At 42.8% G+C, this 14,377-nt stretch overlaps 1 protein-coding gene across 12 annotated transcripts in view; it reads right to left on the reverse strand.

Annotated features, from left to right (window-relative positions):
* The window catches only part of mapk8ip3 (mitogen-activated protein kinase 8 interacting protein 3), a 209,500-nt gene that overhangs the window by 23,935 nt on the left and 171,188 nt on the right, over positions 1 to 14,377 (reverse strand). For all 12 annotated transcript variants that reach the window (XM_072560071.1, XM_072560076.1, XM_072560075.1 and 9 more), the window contains 4 exons: positions 11,784 to 11,967; positions 7,908 to 8,033; positions 4,784 to 4,864; positions 3,381 to 3,448 (listed from right to left, as the gene is read on the reverse strand). In XM_072560071.1, the coding sequence (XP_072416172.1) occupies positions 3,381 to 3,448; positions 4,784 to 4,864; positions 7,908 to 8,033; positions 11,784 to 11,967 (459 nt within the window). The remainder of the gene's footprint in view (positions 1 to 3,380; positions 3,449 to 4,783; positions 4,865 to 7,907; positions 8,034 to 11,783; positions 11,968 to 14,377) is intronic.

Below are 14,377 nucleotides of genomic sequence, written 5' to 3' on the forward strand. Positions count from 1 at the left end.
ACAAACGCATCTCAACATTTTTCCTGACTATTTAATACATACAATGATGGATCCAATAAACACAATAGGATTTGTAGCTTTTTCCATAGGAAAATGCTTTTATTTTCACTGTGTTTCTGCATTAGGACACTTTCACAAACCATTAATGAATCCATTCCCGGTGGCTCAGTGTTAGCACTGCTGCCTCACAGCACCAGGAAGCTGGGTTTGATTCCCATCTCAGTTGACTGTGTGGAGTTTGCACCTTTCTCCCCGTGTCTGCGTGGTGCTCCCATTTCCTCCCACAGTCCAAAGATGTGCAGGTTAGGGTGAATTGGCCATGCTAAATTGCCCATAGTGTTAGGTGCATTAGTCAGAGGGAAATATAGAGTAGGAGAATGGGCCTTGGTGGGTTACTCTTCAGAGGGTCGGTGTGGAACTTGTTGAGCCGAAGGACCTTTTTCCATACTGTAGGGAATCTAATCTAATATAAATAAAATAAGCCTTGATTCATTGACTTTTCTTCACAAACGGTCAATGGTTGAAAATTCATGCTCCTTCCAGCATTCCCCTGCTCTAAGCCAGGTAGCAGTGTCGAAGATCCAGCACCAGGCCAGTATCAGATGTACGATATCTCACCTTTCTCTGACAGTTTCTAATAATGCTCATGGAGAGTATACACCCTAGATAAGATTAACCTGAGTTATAGTCAGAAGGTTATTGCTGTCATTCTGTACAAGGTGTTGTCATATTGTATTTTATTTCCATTATTATCCTTCATACATTAATTCATATAAAAAGACAAAAAGGGATTGATCATCTAGTAGGTATGGCAGGGATGCGCCAAGAGCAAATGGAACTAGGGAACAGGGGATAATTCAGGGACAATGGACCAACCTAAACACAGATTGCTAGAGAAACTCAGCAGGTCTGACAGCACTGTGGAGAGAAAAACAGGTTCAACGTTTCAAGTCTGATACGACACTGCTGCAGAACTCTGACCTGCCTCTCACGTTCTGAAGTGTTATGAGATTAAAATGTTAACCGTTTCTCTCTGCACAGATGCTGCCAGACCTGCTGAGTTTCTGCAGCGACCTCTGCATTTGTGTCAGATTTCCAGCATCCACAATATTTTATCTTTATACAATTGGGTGAGTACCGGATTGGGTGTGTATGTACAGGGAATGACTATTCAGTGGGGTTGGAGTTTAATTTGAAATAAGGGTCTGACTAGGAAAGAATGTCCCTGGTCTCTGTCCAATAAGCATTTGATTTCTGGTATTTGACAGAGATTCACAGGCATTTTATCCCTAACCTAATAATCACAGAGGCTGAAATACACTGGCAGGAGACAGGAACATCATCTCCTCCATTCGCAGCTCATGGGAAGCCTCTTTGTGATCTCACCTAATCAGCTATAAAAATAGAGGTGAAGGAGAGCAATCCTCCCCAATTTTGGAAACAAAGGAACCATCGTTTAGTCTTAAGAGACACCAGAGGCAGGAAAAAGTCAATCCAATATTGGAGGAGGAATGGGTTACTCACTCTCCAACTGACTATTCTCAAATATTTCAGTACCAATTGTCTTCTCTCAATACTGGCAATAAAGCTAGTTGCACATCTTGCTGAACAACATTCTCTGGTTACATTTTCGGAACCAGATTTGCTTAAAGTTCGGAGGAAGGGTCACTCGACCCAAAACGTTACTTGTCGTGGAGAAAATGTAGAGAATCTCCTGGAGACACAGGAAGTTCTTCAAGGAGTAGGTCTTTTATTTGCAAACAAAAAACTGTGACACTGAGAAAACAGATTCTCTAATGCCCCTGAACCTCAGGGTCCATGGATTTTTATATCTTTATCATGTTTCTGTGAGCTTATCAGCATGTTCAACTATATTAATCAAAGTCCCTCACTCTAGCTACACAATAAACCAGTGATGTTAGTTCCCATTATCTCTTTAGTTATACATTCTACTTAATGTTATTCTAATGTCACTGTTAGATATTTATTATCACCTCAGCTACAGTGATCTTCCATTCCAGACTAACCTGTCATGATAGATATTTAGCTATTCCATCTATTACAATAGTCTCCTGTCTCAAGCTGACTCTACTAACGATTAATTAGATATTTTAATGTCATGTCCCAAATATTTATGGTCCCAATCCTGTCATAATGACACTTAACAAGGAAACTAGCTCTACCAACTGTTATCTCATGTCACCATAGTGACCTTTCAGCCTTAACCTTACTCTACTAAATGGTGTAAGAGCATTCCACTATGGTTATCCCATCTTGCCTTCCACAGACCACAGATTGCCAGTGGTCTTCATGCTTTAACCTTTCCCATGCTTTCATGCTCTTTATTTTCCATAACCTGCTGAACTTTTCCAGCAACTTCTGTTTTTGCTTGAAGTTTTCCTATTTTACACAACATCATGGTGTGCCTACAACCCAACAAAAGACCCAAGACATTTCACTGAAGCATCAGAAAATAAACTAAGATGATACGGCACATCAAGAGGGGTTTGGTCAAATGACCAGAAGTTTAATCAAAGGTGTAGGTTTTAAGATGCGTCATAACGAAAGAGAGGAGAGACGTGTAGGGAGGAAATTCAGGGCTGGGGCTTGGACAACTGAAGGCACAGCTACCAACAGTGCTGCAATTATTTGGGACGTAGACGATGGCAAAATGTCTCCTCATGGATACAGGCACCTTGATTTGGAAAATGTAAATGAGATGCAATTGAGACTGAACAGTAATCAAAAGTTTATAAAAATAATTTAACATATACAGCCTATCAAATACTATTGGAAAAGTGACTGGGACCAAATGACTTTAAAAGTTGAGAATGTTAGGATTTTTTTTTTTAAAATGCCAATCGCATTTTTGAACATGGCATGAGAAATTCACTTCCCTCGGGGGGTAGGTTCGGTCATGTTAACTCATTGTTGCACAAGTGAAGCTGGTACGATTCATTTTTAGTCCTTTATCCACAATGACAGGATTAAAGAATCAAATATCATATTCAATCAGGAGACTCTAGAGCCACTACTTTGTCCTCAACCACTCTGAAAGGTGGCACGACTAAACTCTTACCGGCTGAACTTTGACAGGGAAGGTCAACTTGTCATCTCTATGTTGTTACGTCTGGGACACCAAAGATGGAGATTAACTCCTTACAGAGTAGAGATTATACTGTACATTTAAAACATTGTTAGGTGTAATTCCTGCATTGACTGTTCATGTAACTTGAGACAAATAACAAATATCAAGTACAGGAATTTCATCTAAATGACGCACAAAGAACTTGCATTCCAAGCAATTAAAAGCAGAACAGGATGAAGAATTCTACAACTACCTGTCTAGCAACAATATTTAAAAATTAAAACGTACTCACCTTCAGCTCGGTGGAAGATAGCCAATGTTCCATCATTCAGTGCCACCAAAACACGTCCCTTCACATGTCTGAAAATACAAATAGAAGGATCATTAATTTTAAATCAATTGAGAATCTGCAGAATAATAATCCAAGAATAATTACATTAGTAATCAACTCCTCTCCACTCCCAGGGATCGGCTACAACAGCCTGGTTAAAGTTCACGAGTAGCTTCATGCTCTGGTGAGAGGCTGGTGACCTGAGGCTAGCAGCCAAGGCTCTTAGCTTTAAATAACTGGTCATTTAAAAAAGAAATTCCATCTATTTTCACATTTGGGAACAAAGTCTGATGGAATGCCACTGGATTCTAGAACAGGAAGGTTTTTATTGCTCCCTGATTGGTTTTGATTTAATTCAGGCAATGCAGTATATTCTGTGATTAGGGAGAGGTGGAGGTTAGTAAAGCGATGGGACATGCTCTGTGAAATGTTGGTGATTCTGAAATATACAGTAGAGTACAAGAACATCTGGATTCTTTCCAGAATTTAGCGGGATTAGTTTAACCTCTACTGGTAACACAAAGAACTACACACCTATAGTCAGCGCATCACTGCAACACAAAAGCATCTCAACTCAGTGACATATTTAAATAAAGTCTTTCCCTTTAGTGAAGGCAATGCAATTGGTGGAGGGAGACAAGTCAAAGGTCTACCTGTACCCCTTGAACCAGCTCTCTTCCTTAGGCCCGGATGGGTATTTCACAACCTAAAGATGAACGAAAGGTATTACCACCCATGGTCATTTCCAAGAGTTGGCGTATGGGCTTCCACTGAGAACAATGCATGCAATGGTTTGCCATTACCTCGTGTGGCATGGCTGACCAGGAAACTTTCCTTCTGCCACCACAAGCATTGAAAACAGAAACACAGAAGAAACAAGAACAGGCCATTCGGCCCTTTGAAGCCACTCCGCCATTCAATATGATCATGGCTGATACTCCAACTCAATCCCCTTGTTCCACTTTCACCCCTTGCAACTCTTTTTTTGAAAATATTCATTGTTTTGGTTCAACCACTCCCTGTGCCAGAGAATTCCATTGGGTCATCATTCTGTGAATGAAGAAATCTCTCCTGCTGTTAAGTCCTACACAGCCTACCCCGTATCATTGGATTGGAAAGACTTTACAGACAGAAATCAACCTCCCTAGCTGTGTTACAAATATATCGAGTGTGGCCTGGACTCAAGCCAACGGTCTCTAGCCCAGAGATAGGGACACCACCCACTAATTCACTTCAAAGGTCTTCCTACCCAGCTAAATGTAACTCTCCAGGCATGGCACAACCTGGCAATCCTGTTCCCTGGGAGGAGAAATTAATCACTGCCAATTATGAGACATGACCAAACAGCTCACTACAAAACTTACACAATACTGAGGACGGCATCCTTCAGTTTGATGGTGTGCAGGCACTTCTTCCAGTTGGATACAGCAGAGTGAACATAAAGGCTGGGGAGATAGATAATGTGCATGGATGAGATCTCATGGATGAACACTCACCAAAACAATCCGACTAGGAATACCGCAACCAATCAGGCTAGTCACAGTCAGATAAAAGCTTGGACTTGTGTTTTATGATTTAGCATCAACTTAAGTTTATGCCAAACAGGCCTTGTTCATTTTATCTGGGAGTCAAGTTAAAACGCGATTAATTAAAGGCCAGACTGAGCAGGGTACGATGTAGATTTGAAAATTAACGCGACGGCCAAGTGTGAGAATCTTACTCCCTCTGGGATCTCAGCTCAGTTTCAATCAGAAAGTAACAATTAACTCTCTCCCAAAAAGAAACAGATGGTGCAAAAGCTGAGAACACTGGTGAGAGAGTGATGGATTACAATTTAATCCCAAAAACAATAAAGATAATGATTGGGTACTCCCGAGTCAAAAGTTGTGGGCTCAAAAACAATTTTCTGATTCAGTTTGTGAATGTACCGACTAGAGAAGGTGCAAAACTTGACCTAATCTTGGGAAATAAGGTGACTGAGGTGTCAGTGGGGGAGCACTTTGGGGCCAGCGACCATAATTCTATTAGTTTTAAAATAATGATGGAAAAGCATAGACCAGATCTAACAGTTGAAGTTCTAAATTGGGGGAAGGCTAACTTTGAAGGTATCAGGCAAGAGCTTTCAAAAGCTGAATGTGGGCAGATGTTTGCAGGTAAAGGGACAGCTGGAAAATGGGAAGTCTTCAAAAATGAGATAACAAGAGTTCAGAGACAGTATATTTCTGTTAGGGTAAAAGACAAGGCTGGTCGGTATACAGAATGCTGGATGACAAGAGAAATTGAGGTTTTGGTTAAGAAAAAGAAGGAAGCGTATATCAGGTATAGACAGGAGAGATCGAGTGAATCCTTAGAAGAGTATAAAGGCAGTGGGAGTATACTTAAGAGGGAAATCAGGAGGGCAAAAAGGGGACAAGAGATGGCTTTGGCAAACAGGGTTAAGGAGAATCTGAAAGGATTTTATAAATATATTAAGGACAAAACTATGGAGAGAATAGGGTCCCTCAAAGATCAGCAAGGCAGCCTGCGTGTGGAGCCACAGGAGATGGGGGGAGATGCTAAACGAGTATTTTGCATCAGTGTTTACTGTGGAGAAGGACGTGGAATTTTAAAAAATGTAAGGAAATAGATGGTGACATCTTGAAAAACGTCCATATTACAGAGGAGTAAGGTGCTGGATGTCTGAAATTGTATAAATGTGGATAAATCCCCAGGACCTGATCAGGTGTAACCTAGAACTCTATGGGAAGCTAAAGAAGTGATTGCTGGGCCTCTTGCATATTTGTATCATCGATAGTCACAGGTGAGGTGCCAGAAGACTGGAGGTTAGCAAACGTGGTGCCAGTGTTTAAGTAAGGTGATAAGGACAAGCCAGAGAACTATAGACCAGTGAACCTGACGTCGGTGGTGGGCAAGTTGTTCGAGGGAATCCTGAGGGACAGGATTTGCATGTATTTGGAAAGGCAAGTACTGTTTAGGGACAGTCAACATGGCTTTGTGCGTGGGAAATCATGTCTCACAAACTTGACTGATACTTCTTCAAAAAAACTCCAAAGAGGATTGATGAGGGCAGAGCAGTGGACGTGATCTATATGGACTTCAGTGAGGCGTTCGACAAGATTCCTCATAGGAGACTGGTTAGCAATGTTAGATCTCGGAATATAGGAAGAGCTAGCCATTTGGATACAGAACTGGCTTGAAGGTAGAACGCAGAGGGTGGTGGTGGTGGTGGAGGGTTTTTTGACCAGTGGAGTGCCACAAGGATCGGTGCTGGGTCCACTGCTTTTTGTCATTTATACAAACAATTTGGATGTGAGCATAAGAGGTACAGTTAGTAAGTATGTAGGTTGACACCAAAATTGGAGGTGTAGTGGACAGCGAAGGAGGTTATTTCAGAGTACAATGGGATCTTGATCAGATGGGCCAATGGGCTGACGAGTGGCAGATGGAGTTTAATTTAGATAAATAGGAGGTGCTGCCTTTTGAAAAGGCAAATCAGGGCAGGACTGAAACAATTAATGGTCAGGTCTTGGGGAGTGTTGCTGAACAAAGAGACCTTGGAGTGCAAGTTCATAGTTCCTTGAAAGTAGAGTCGTAGGTAGATAGGATAGTGATGGTGGTGTTTGATATGATTCCCTTTATTGGTCAGAACATTAAGTATAGGAGTTGGGAGGTCATGTTGCTGCTGTACAGGACGTTGGTTAGGCCACTTTTGGAATATTGCATGCAACTCTGGTCTCCTTCCAATCGGAAGGATGATGTGAAACTTGAAAGGATTCAGAAAAGATTTACAAGGATGTTGCCAGGGCTGGAGGATTTGAGCTATAGGTCCCTAAACAGCTGGGGCTGTTTTCCCTGGAGCATCGGAGGCTGAGGGATGACCTTATAGAGGTTTATAAAATCACGAGGGGCATGGATAGGGTAAATAGACAAAGTCTCTTCCCTGGGGTGGGGGAATCCAGAAATCAAAGGCATAGGTTTAGGGTGAGAGGGGAAAAATATAAAAGGGACCTAAAGGGCAACTATTTCACGCAGAGGGTGGTGCGTGTGTGGAATGGGCTGCCAGAGGAAGTGGTGGAGGCTGGTGCAATTACAGCATTTAAAAGGCATCTGAATGGGTATACAAATAGAAAGGGTTTAGAGGGATATGGGCCAAGTGCTGGCAAATGGATTAGGTTAGGATCTCTGGTCAGCATGAACAAGTTGGACCGAAGGGTCTGTTTCCATGCTGTACACTCTGTGACTCAAAGTTAATTCCACACACGAACCACTCTGTAAAATAAAAAAAATTGCCCATCATGTCTTTTTTAAACCTTTCTCCTTTCACCTTAAGAATGTACCTCAGTCTTGAAATCCCCTATCCTAGGGATTCCTTCACACTCAGTTGACCATCTGCAAAGTGTGATCACCCATGCGATTGAAGTCTTTCTTTAACTCAATGGGACAATGAGTCAGAACTCTAACTGAGATGACTACACGACCCTAACTTACCAGCCATTTTGTGCCCCTAACCACATGGTCGGGGCAGCGCTTGTAATTGATCCGTTGGGGCTGCGATTATTTGTTTCCTGTACTGACTGGCCAGCATTCGGTTCCTCCTTGGGTTGACCATTTTCCCTAAAAGGAAAAGGCAGCAGTTCTCACTTTATGTGTTGAGGTTGTATATAAACAGAGATATAAAAATACAGGAGCTGTTTCAAAAAGGAACAGGTGCAGTGTACAGAATCCCATTCCAAGCAAAGCGTTTGCCTTATTCCAAATCATTTAATGTCAAAAAATGTCTGCCTTTTAGGGGAAAAAAAAACTCTCTGGTTTAGACATGCTCAAGTGAAATGAAACAGGGTCTAAATGGTTCAGAAATCTGCACTGACACAATGGGATATGTACCCCATTCCTAGTTGCTCAGACTGAGGCGGCTGCAGGTCTACGTGACAGAGGAGCTCTCTTAGTGTCTCGTCAGACTCCTACCTCAAACAATATTTCACAATGAATCTGAAGTGATACACAGTGGAATATTACATGGCCACTTCTGAATAAGCTTGTTGTAGCTGCTAACCTCTGTAAACGCAGTGTTTTAGGTGGTGAATGAGGTTTATAGAATCATAGAATTCCTAGAGTGTGCAAAGAGGCCATTCAGCCCAACGATTATTACTGACCTTCAAAGAGTATCCCATGCAGACCCAGCTCCCCTTTCCCTATCCCTGTAACCTCTCACTTCCCATGGCTAATCCACATAACTTGTACATCCCCGGACACTACAGGGAAATTTCCTATGGCCAATCCAGCTAATCTGCATGTTTGGACTGTGGGAGGAAACCAGAGCACAGAGAGGAAACCCACACTGACACAGGGAAAATGTCTGTGAGAGTTTGCACAGTCACCTGAGGGTGGAATGGAACCTAGGTTCCTGGAACTGAGAGGGTCCTGTGGCACTGCTAACCACTGAGTCACAGTGCCACCTTCAAAGCTCAACTGGTGAAGATAGATGATTGGTTTTCTAATTGTGACTTTTATCTGGTTCTAAGAGGTGTCTATTTGACTTGTGGTAGCCTTCAGAAGGGAACAGTGAAGCAGCAATGGGTAAAGAGAAAAACAAGTATAGAAATGTCGAGTTTCCATTTGTATTTTCCAATAAGGTGATTGGACTGGGAATTCGCGCAAAGGGAAAATAGATCAAGCTTTCTCTAAATGGAAGAGTTTTCTGTCTGACAGACATTGCACAGTTCCTGGTGTTGAAGCAGATCTCGGAGAATACAGCAGAGACTGTGTTACAGTTTGTAGTATACAGTTGGAAGGAGAATTCTGAAGGGGATGGAGAGTGAGGAACTGGAATTTTTTTTTTTAATTTCTTCACGGGTTGTGGGCAGTGCTGGCTGGGCCAGCATTTATTGTCCATCCTTAACTACCCAGAGGACTATTAAGAGTCAACCACATTACTGTGTATTTGGAGTCCCACATAAGTCAGATCAGGTAAGGAGGGCAGATTCCCTTCTCAAAAAGAATATTAGTGAACTTAATGGGTTTTTATGACAATTAACAGTAGCTACATGGTTGCTATTTGCTAGCTTTTTATTCCATATTTCGATTGAATTCAAATGCCATAGCGGGATTCAAACTCATGCAGGTACAGCAGGTCGTGAAGAAGGCTAATAGCATGCTGGCCTTCATAACAAGAGGGATTGAGTATAGAAGCAAAGAGGTGCTTCTGCAGCTGTACAGGGCCCTGGTGAGACCACACCTGGAGTACTGTGTACAGTTCTGGTCTCCAAATTTGAGGAAAGACATTCTGGCTATTGAGGGAGTGCAGCGTAGGTTCACGAGGTCAATTCCTGGAATGGCAGGATTGCCTTACACGGAAAGACTGAAGCGACTGGGCTTGTATGCCCTTGAGTTTAGAAGACTGAGAGGGGATCTGATTGAAACGTATAGGCTTATGAAAGGATTGGACACTCTGGCAGGAGGGAACATATTTCCGTTGATGGGGGAGTGCCGAACCAGAGGACACAACTTAAAAATACGGGGTAGACCATTTAGGACAGAGATGAGGAGAAACTACTTCACACAGAGAGTGGTGGCTGTGTGGAATGCTCTGCCCCAGAGGGCAGTGGAGGCCCAGTCTCTGGATTCTTTTAAGAAAGAATTGGATAGAGCTCTTAAAGATAGTGGAGTCAAGGGGTATGGAGATAAGGCTGGAACACGATACTAATTAGGAATGATCAGCCATGATCATATTGAATGGCGGTGCAGGCTCGAAGGGCAGAATGGCCTACTCCTGCATCTATTGTCTATTGTCTATTGTCTATTGTCATATGTCCTGAGCATGGGCCCCAGCTTCTGGATACTAGCCCAGAGACATCACCAGAACACCGTCTCCAAGAACTAGGGGACACAGTTTAACAATGACGGGTCTCCCATTTAAACCAAAGATTAGGAGGAATGTTCTCTCTCTCCCTGAGAGTCATGAGTTTTTGGAACTCTCTTCCCAGAGAGGAAGATGGGTCACTGAATATTTTTAAGAAGAGGGAATCAAGGGTTATCAGGGATAAACAGAAATATGGGCCTGAAACCACAGTAAGGTCAGCCATAACCTTACCGAAGCATGAAGCAGGCTTGAGGGGCCCAACAGCCTGTACCTGCTCCTAATTTGATTCTTTACGCTCTTAAACCTGTGCTCGAGCATATCCTAATGGAGGCTACTACTCCTCATTCCATGGATGGCCATTACCATGCTCACTTCCTGCAGCTCAGGAGGGTTACTGTATTCCTGGATTACAGGCTCTCTCACAGATTTGGAACATTCCCTCCGACTCAGCCATAGAAACTTAGCCGAAGCATCAAACCATTTGAGTAGATGACATTTTCAGGTTAGGCCTTGAACCTGGAGTGTCTGATGATTTAACGCGATTGATGGTTTGAATAATCATGATATAATGCCCCGAATCAATACTGAAATTCAATAAGTTCAAGCTGATTGGTCATATTGAAACATAGAAAATAGGAACAAAAGTAGACCATGTTCATCCATGATTCTATTGAATGGTCGATCATCCAACTCAGTCCCTGTTCCCATTTTCTCCCCATACCCTTTGATCCCTTTAGCTCTATGAACCATATCTAACTCCTTTTTGAAAACAATGTTTGGGCCTCAACCACTTTCAGTGAATTGCACTGCCAGCAGTGCTGTAGAGTTAGATACATTAGGGACATTTAAGTGACCCATGGATAGACACATGGCAGTTAAAACAATGAAGGGTATGCAGGTTAGTCTGATCTTAGAGTAAGATAAAAGGCCTGCACAACATTGAGGGCCAAAGGGCCTGTACTGTACTATTCTATGCTCAGGCCCTGGGTGAAGACATTCCTCCTCATCTCAGCCCTAAAGGGCCTACCCTGTGAGACGGAGAGCCCTCCATGTCACATGACAGGCTCTGCCATCCAGCTCAGAGGACTGTCACAAACTCACATCTCGTTAAAGTCCCATCTGTTGAAAACTCCTTTGTGGTAACATTGCACTTCATAATCAAGAAACAATAAACCCATGGAAACCTTTACACGCAAAATGGGGTAACAGCGACACTGGATGGCTGACTTAAATGACCGATATAAAATGGAGTGTCGTATAACAGACAGCTTAATCGAGATCAGACATTATAGAGGCTAAAGCAGGGAGCCACATTACTACTTTCTACAGCACAATACGTTAGGGTTAGTTACTGATAGCCTTTACATATTGTGAACATCACAATCTCACAACATTTCTCCCCTGAATGAATGTCTATTTTCATATACCTTGTCGAGGTGACCCATTTATCACCTATTCACTTTACAGTATGGTATGTTACCAGTATTACTGTCCACTTCCTTTACCTGAGCTGAGTTTTATCTTCTGTCTGTGCTGGGTCTGTAAACACATGCTCTGTGTAGGCACTAGGCCGGGCCAATGTTGGCTCCGCATCACCCGCACTGTTTTCTGTTGCTTCTGTGGCTTCAGTTGCTTCTTCAGCAGATTGTGGTTGGTTAACCTTGCCGCCTTTAACAGTAGCCATATCACCTACAACGGATAGCATAGAGACTGGCTAGAAATTCATCGTTACGACTTGAAGCCCTCAGAAATGACATTGTATTGATTAATACAGAAAATATTCCTTCAATCTGTTTCCAGTAATGCAGTCATTCAATTACGTTGCTAAGCTATCTCAACAATCTGAGGTTATTGCAAAAACAATGGTAACATTGTTTTAGTTATAGTGAATAATGAAGAGTAAAGTCATCACAGTCACAGCAAACTGCTCTCCCACTAAAGAGAGAGGTGACCAGTACAGGGTTTACCTGAGGGGCACCATGCCTCAGGCAAGGGGAGAGCTCAAGAAGGAGAGTCCTTTATAGTAACGTCAGCAAGTACTGGAGTTGAACCCACACTGTTAGCGACACACTATCACAAACTAGCCATCCAGCTGCCTAACCCCTGATTGACTAATCTACTTGACGTTTATCTGCAATTATTCAATAGGATGTGATCTGCTACTTAACTCATTTCGGGATATCTCACTAGTCCAGGCCAATGAAAGTTTCAAACATTACCGATCACTAGTTATCAGAGAATTATTATGTAGTCCTACCCTTCCTGGATCGAGGGGGAGGATGAGAGGGTGATGTGGGGGGCATGGGGAAGAGCATTTGGTAGGGGTGGGGAGATGGTAGGGGGAGATAATACGGTTGCAAATAAAATGATCATTCATCAACAAAATCATGTGAAAACAATTCAGTTCCATTTTTGCCAGTCTCAGTACATGCACTGCATCTCTAGTCTTTAACTCATGGTCTCCTAATGGCACATGTGTACATAGTCGTTGACTACTCATCCGATATCAGTTCAATCCAAGGCTGGTCCTTCGCCAGCAGCTGTTGCTCCCATTGTAAATGCTGTTGCTATGGTAACTGTTGTTGCTGATTCATTTCCAACACTGTGGAATGGTGGAGCTTTGGGATGGATAGTCACTCTGTGCGAGGGGTGATATCATATCTTCATGACTTGCTGCACACCGTGATGGATCAGCATCTCTAGTTGCGTACAGATGTCTGTGGTTGCGACATTTATCTGGTCACTCACATTCACCATATATTCCGGAGGTGACAACTGTCCAATCCAGGTCCCAAGTTGCCACATGGGCTGACTTTTGTTGAGAGTGTCGAACATTTGCACACTGACTGCTTTTCCATTGCTGAGCTCTACAATGTCTTGGCAGCTTAACGAAGCAAAATTTTGCTTTCTTTAATTTTACCATAATTTTGTCACTCAGGCCTGTTATCAGTAGGAGTTCTGTCACTACTGGAAGAATAGTTTGGGTGTGATCTTTGGAGAGGACTACATTCCATGCCTACAGTAAACATATTTCTCTATTAAGCCGTTGCCCTGTACAAGTCTGTGCTAAATTTACCCAACTTCTTTGTGATCTCTTTGGCGATTTTCACTGACACCTCAGCCTTTCCATTCTGCTATGGACAGATGATATATGATTGTTGAATGTCCCAATTCTTGATTAAGCAGCCGATTTTTCTTCCCCCTTGTGAATTGAGAACCATTGTCACTGATCACTCTAGTCTGTTCTGCCATTCAATGAGATTATGGCCAATCTGATTATTCCACATTCTTGTCTACATCTACCCTTCAGCCCCTTGCTCAACGAAAATCCTAACCCTATCTATTTTGAACTTCAAAATATTCATGGAACCTGCTTCCTCTGCATTTTGAGGAAGGGTTCCAAAGACTCATAACCCCCTTATAAAAACAATATTCTCCTTATCCCGGTCTTAAATGGGTGATCCCTTACAGCACCCCCCCCCACGTTTAGATTTTCCCACAAAAGACAACATCTCTTCCTTATTCACCTTGTCACGACCCCTCATGGTTGTATATACTTCAATTCAGTCAGCTTTTACTCGAATGACTGATAGGCCAGAACTCCAACATTGGTTTTGTTGTCACTGATTGTTAGATCTTTTTCCTTTCTTTATTCATTTTGTGGGATGTGGGTTTTGTTGGCAGGGCCCAGCATTTATTGCCCTGTCCCTAATTGCCCTTGAGAAGGTGGGAGTGAGCTGCCTTCTTGAACCGCTGCAGTGCACCTGCTGTGGGTTGACCCACAATGCCCTTACGGAGGGAATTCCAGGATTTTGACCCAGCGACAATGAAGGAACGCCGATATATTTCCAAGTCAGGGTAATGAGTGGCTTGGAGGGGAACTTGCAAGGTGTTCCCATATATCTGCTGCCCTTGTCCTTCTAGATGGAAGTGGTCATGGGTTTGGGAGGTGCTATCTGAGGATCTTTGGTGAATTTCTGCACTACATCTTGTAGACAAGTGCACACTGCGACTACTGAATGCCGGTAGTAAAGGGAGTGGACGCTTGTGCACGTGGTGCCAAGCAAGTGGGCTGGTTTGTCCTGGATGGTGTTGTTGG

This window comes from Chiloscyllium punctatum, chromosome 40 (genome assembly GCF_047496795.1).
Source record: "Chiloscyllium punctatum isolate Juve2018m chromosome 40, sChiPun1.3, whole genome shotgun sequence".
NCBI classification, from domain to species: domain Eukaryota; kingdom Metazoa; phylum Chordata; class Chondrichthyes; order Orectolobiformes; family Hemiscylliidae; genus Chiloscyllium; species Chiloscyllium punctatum.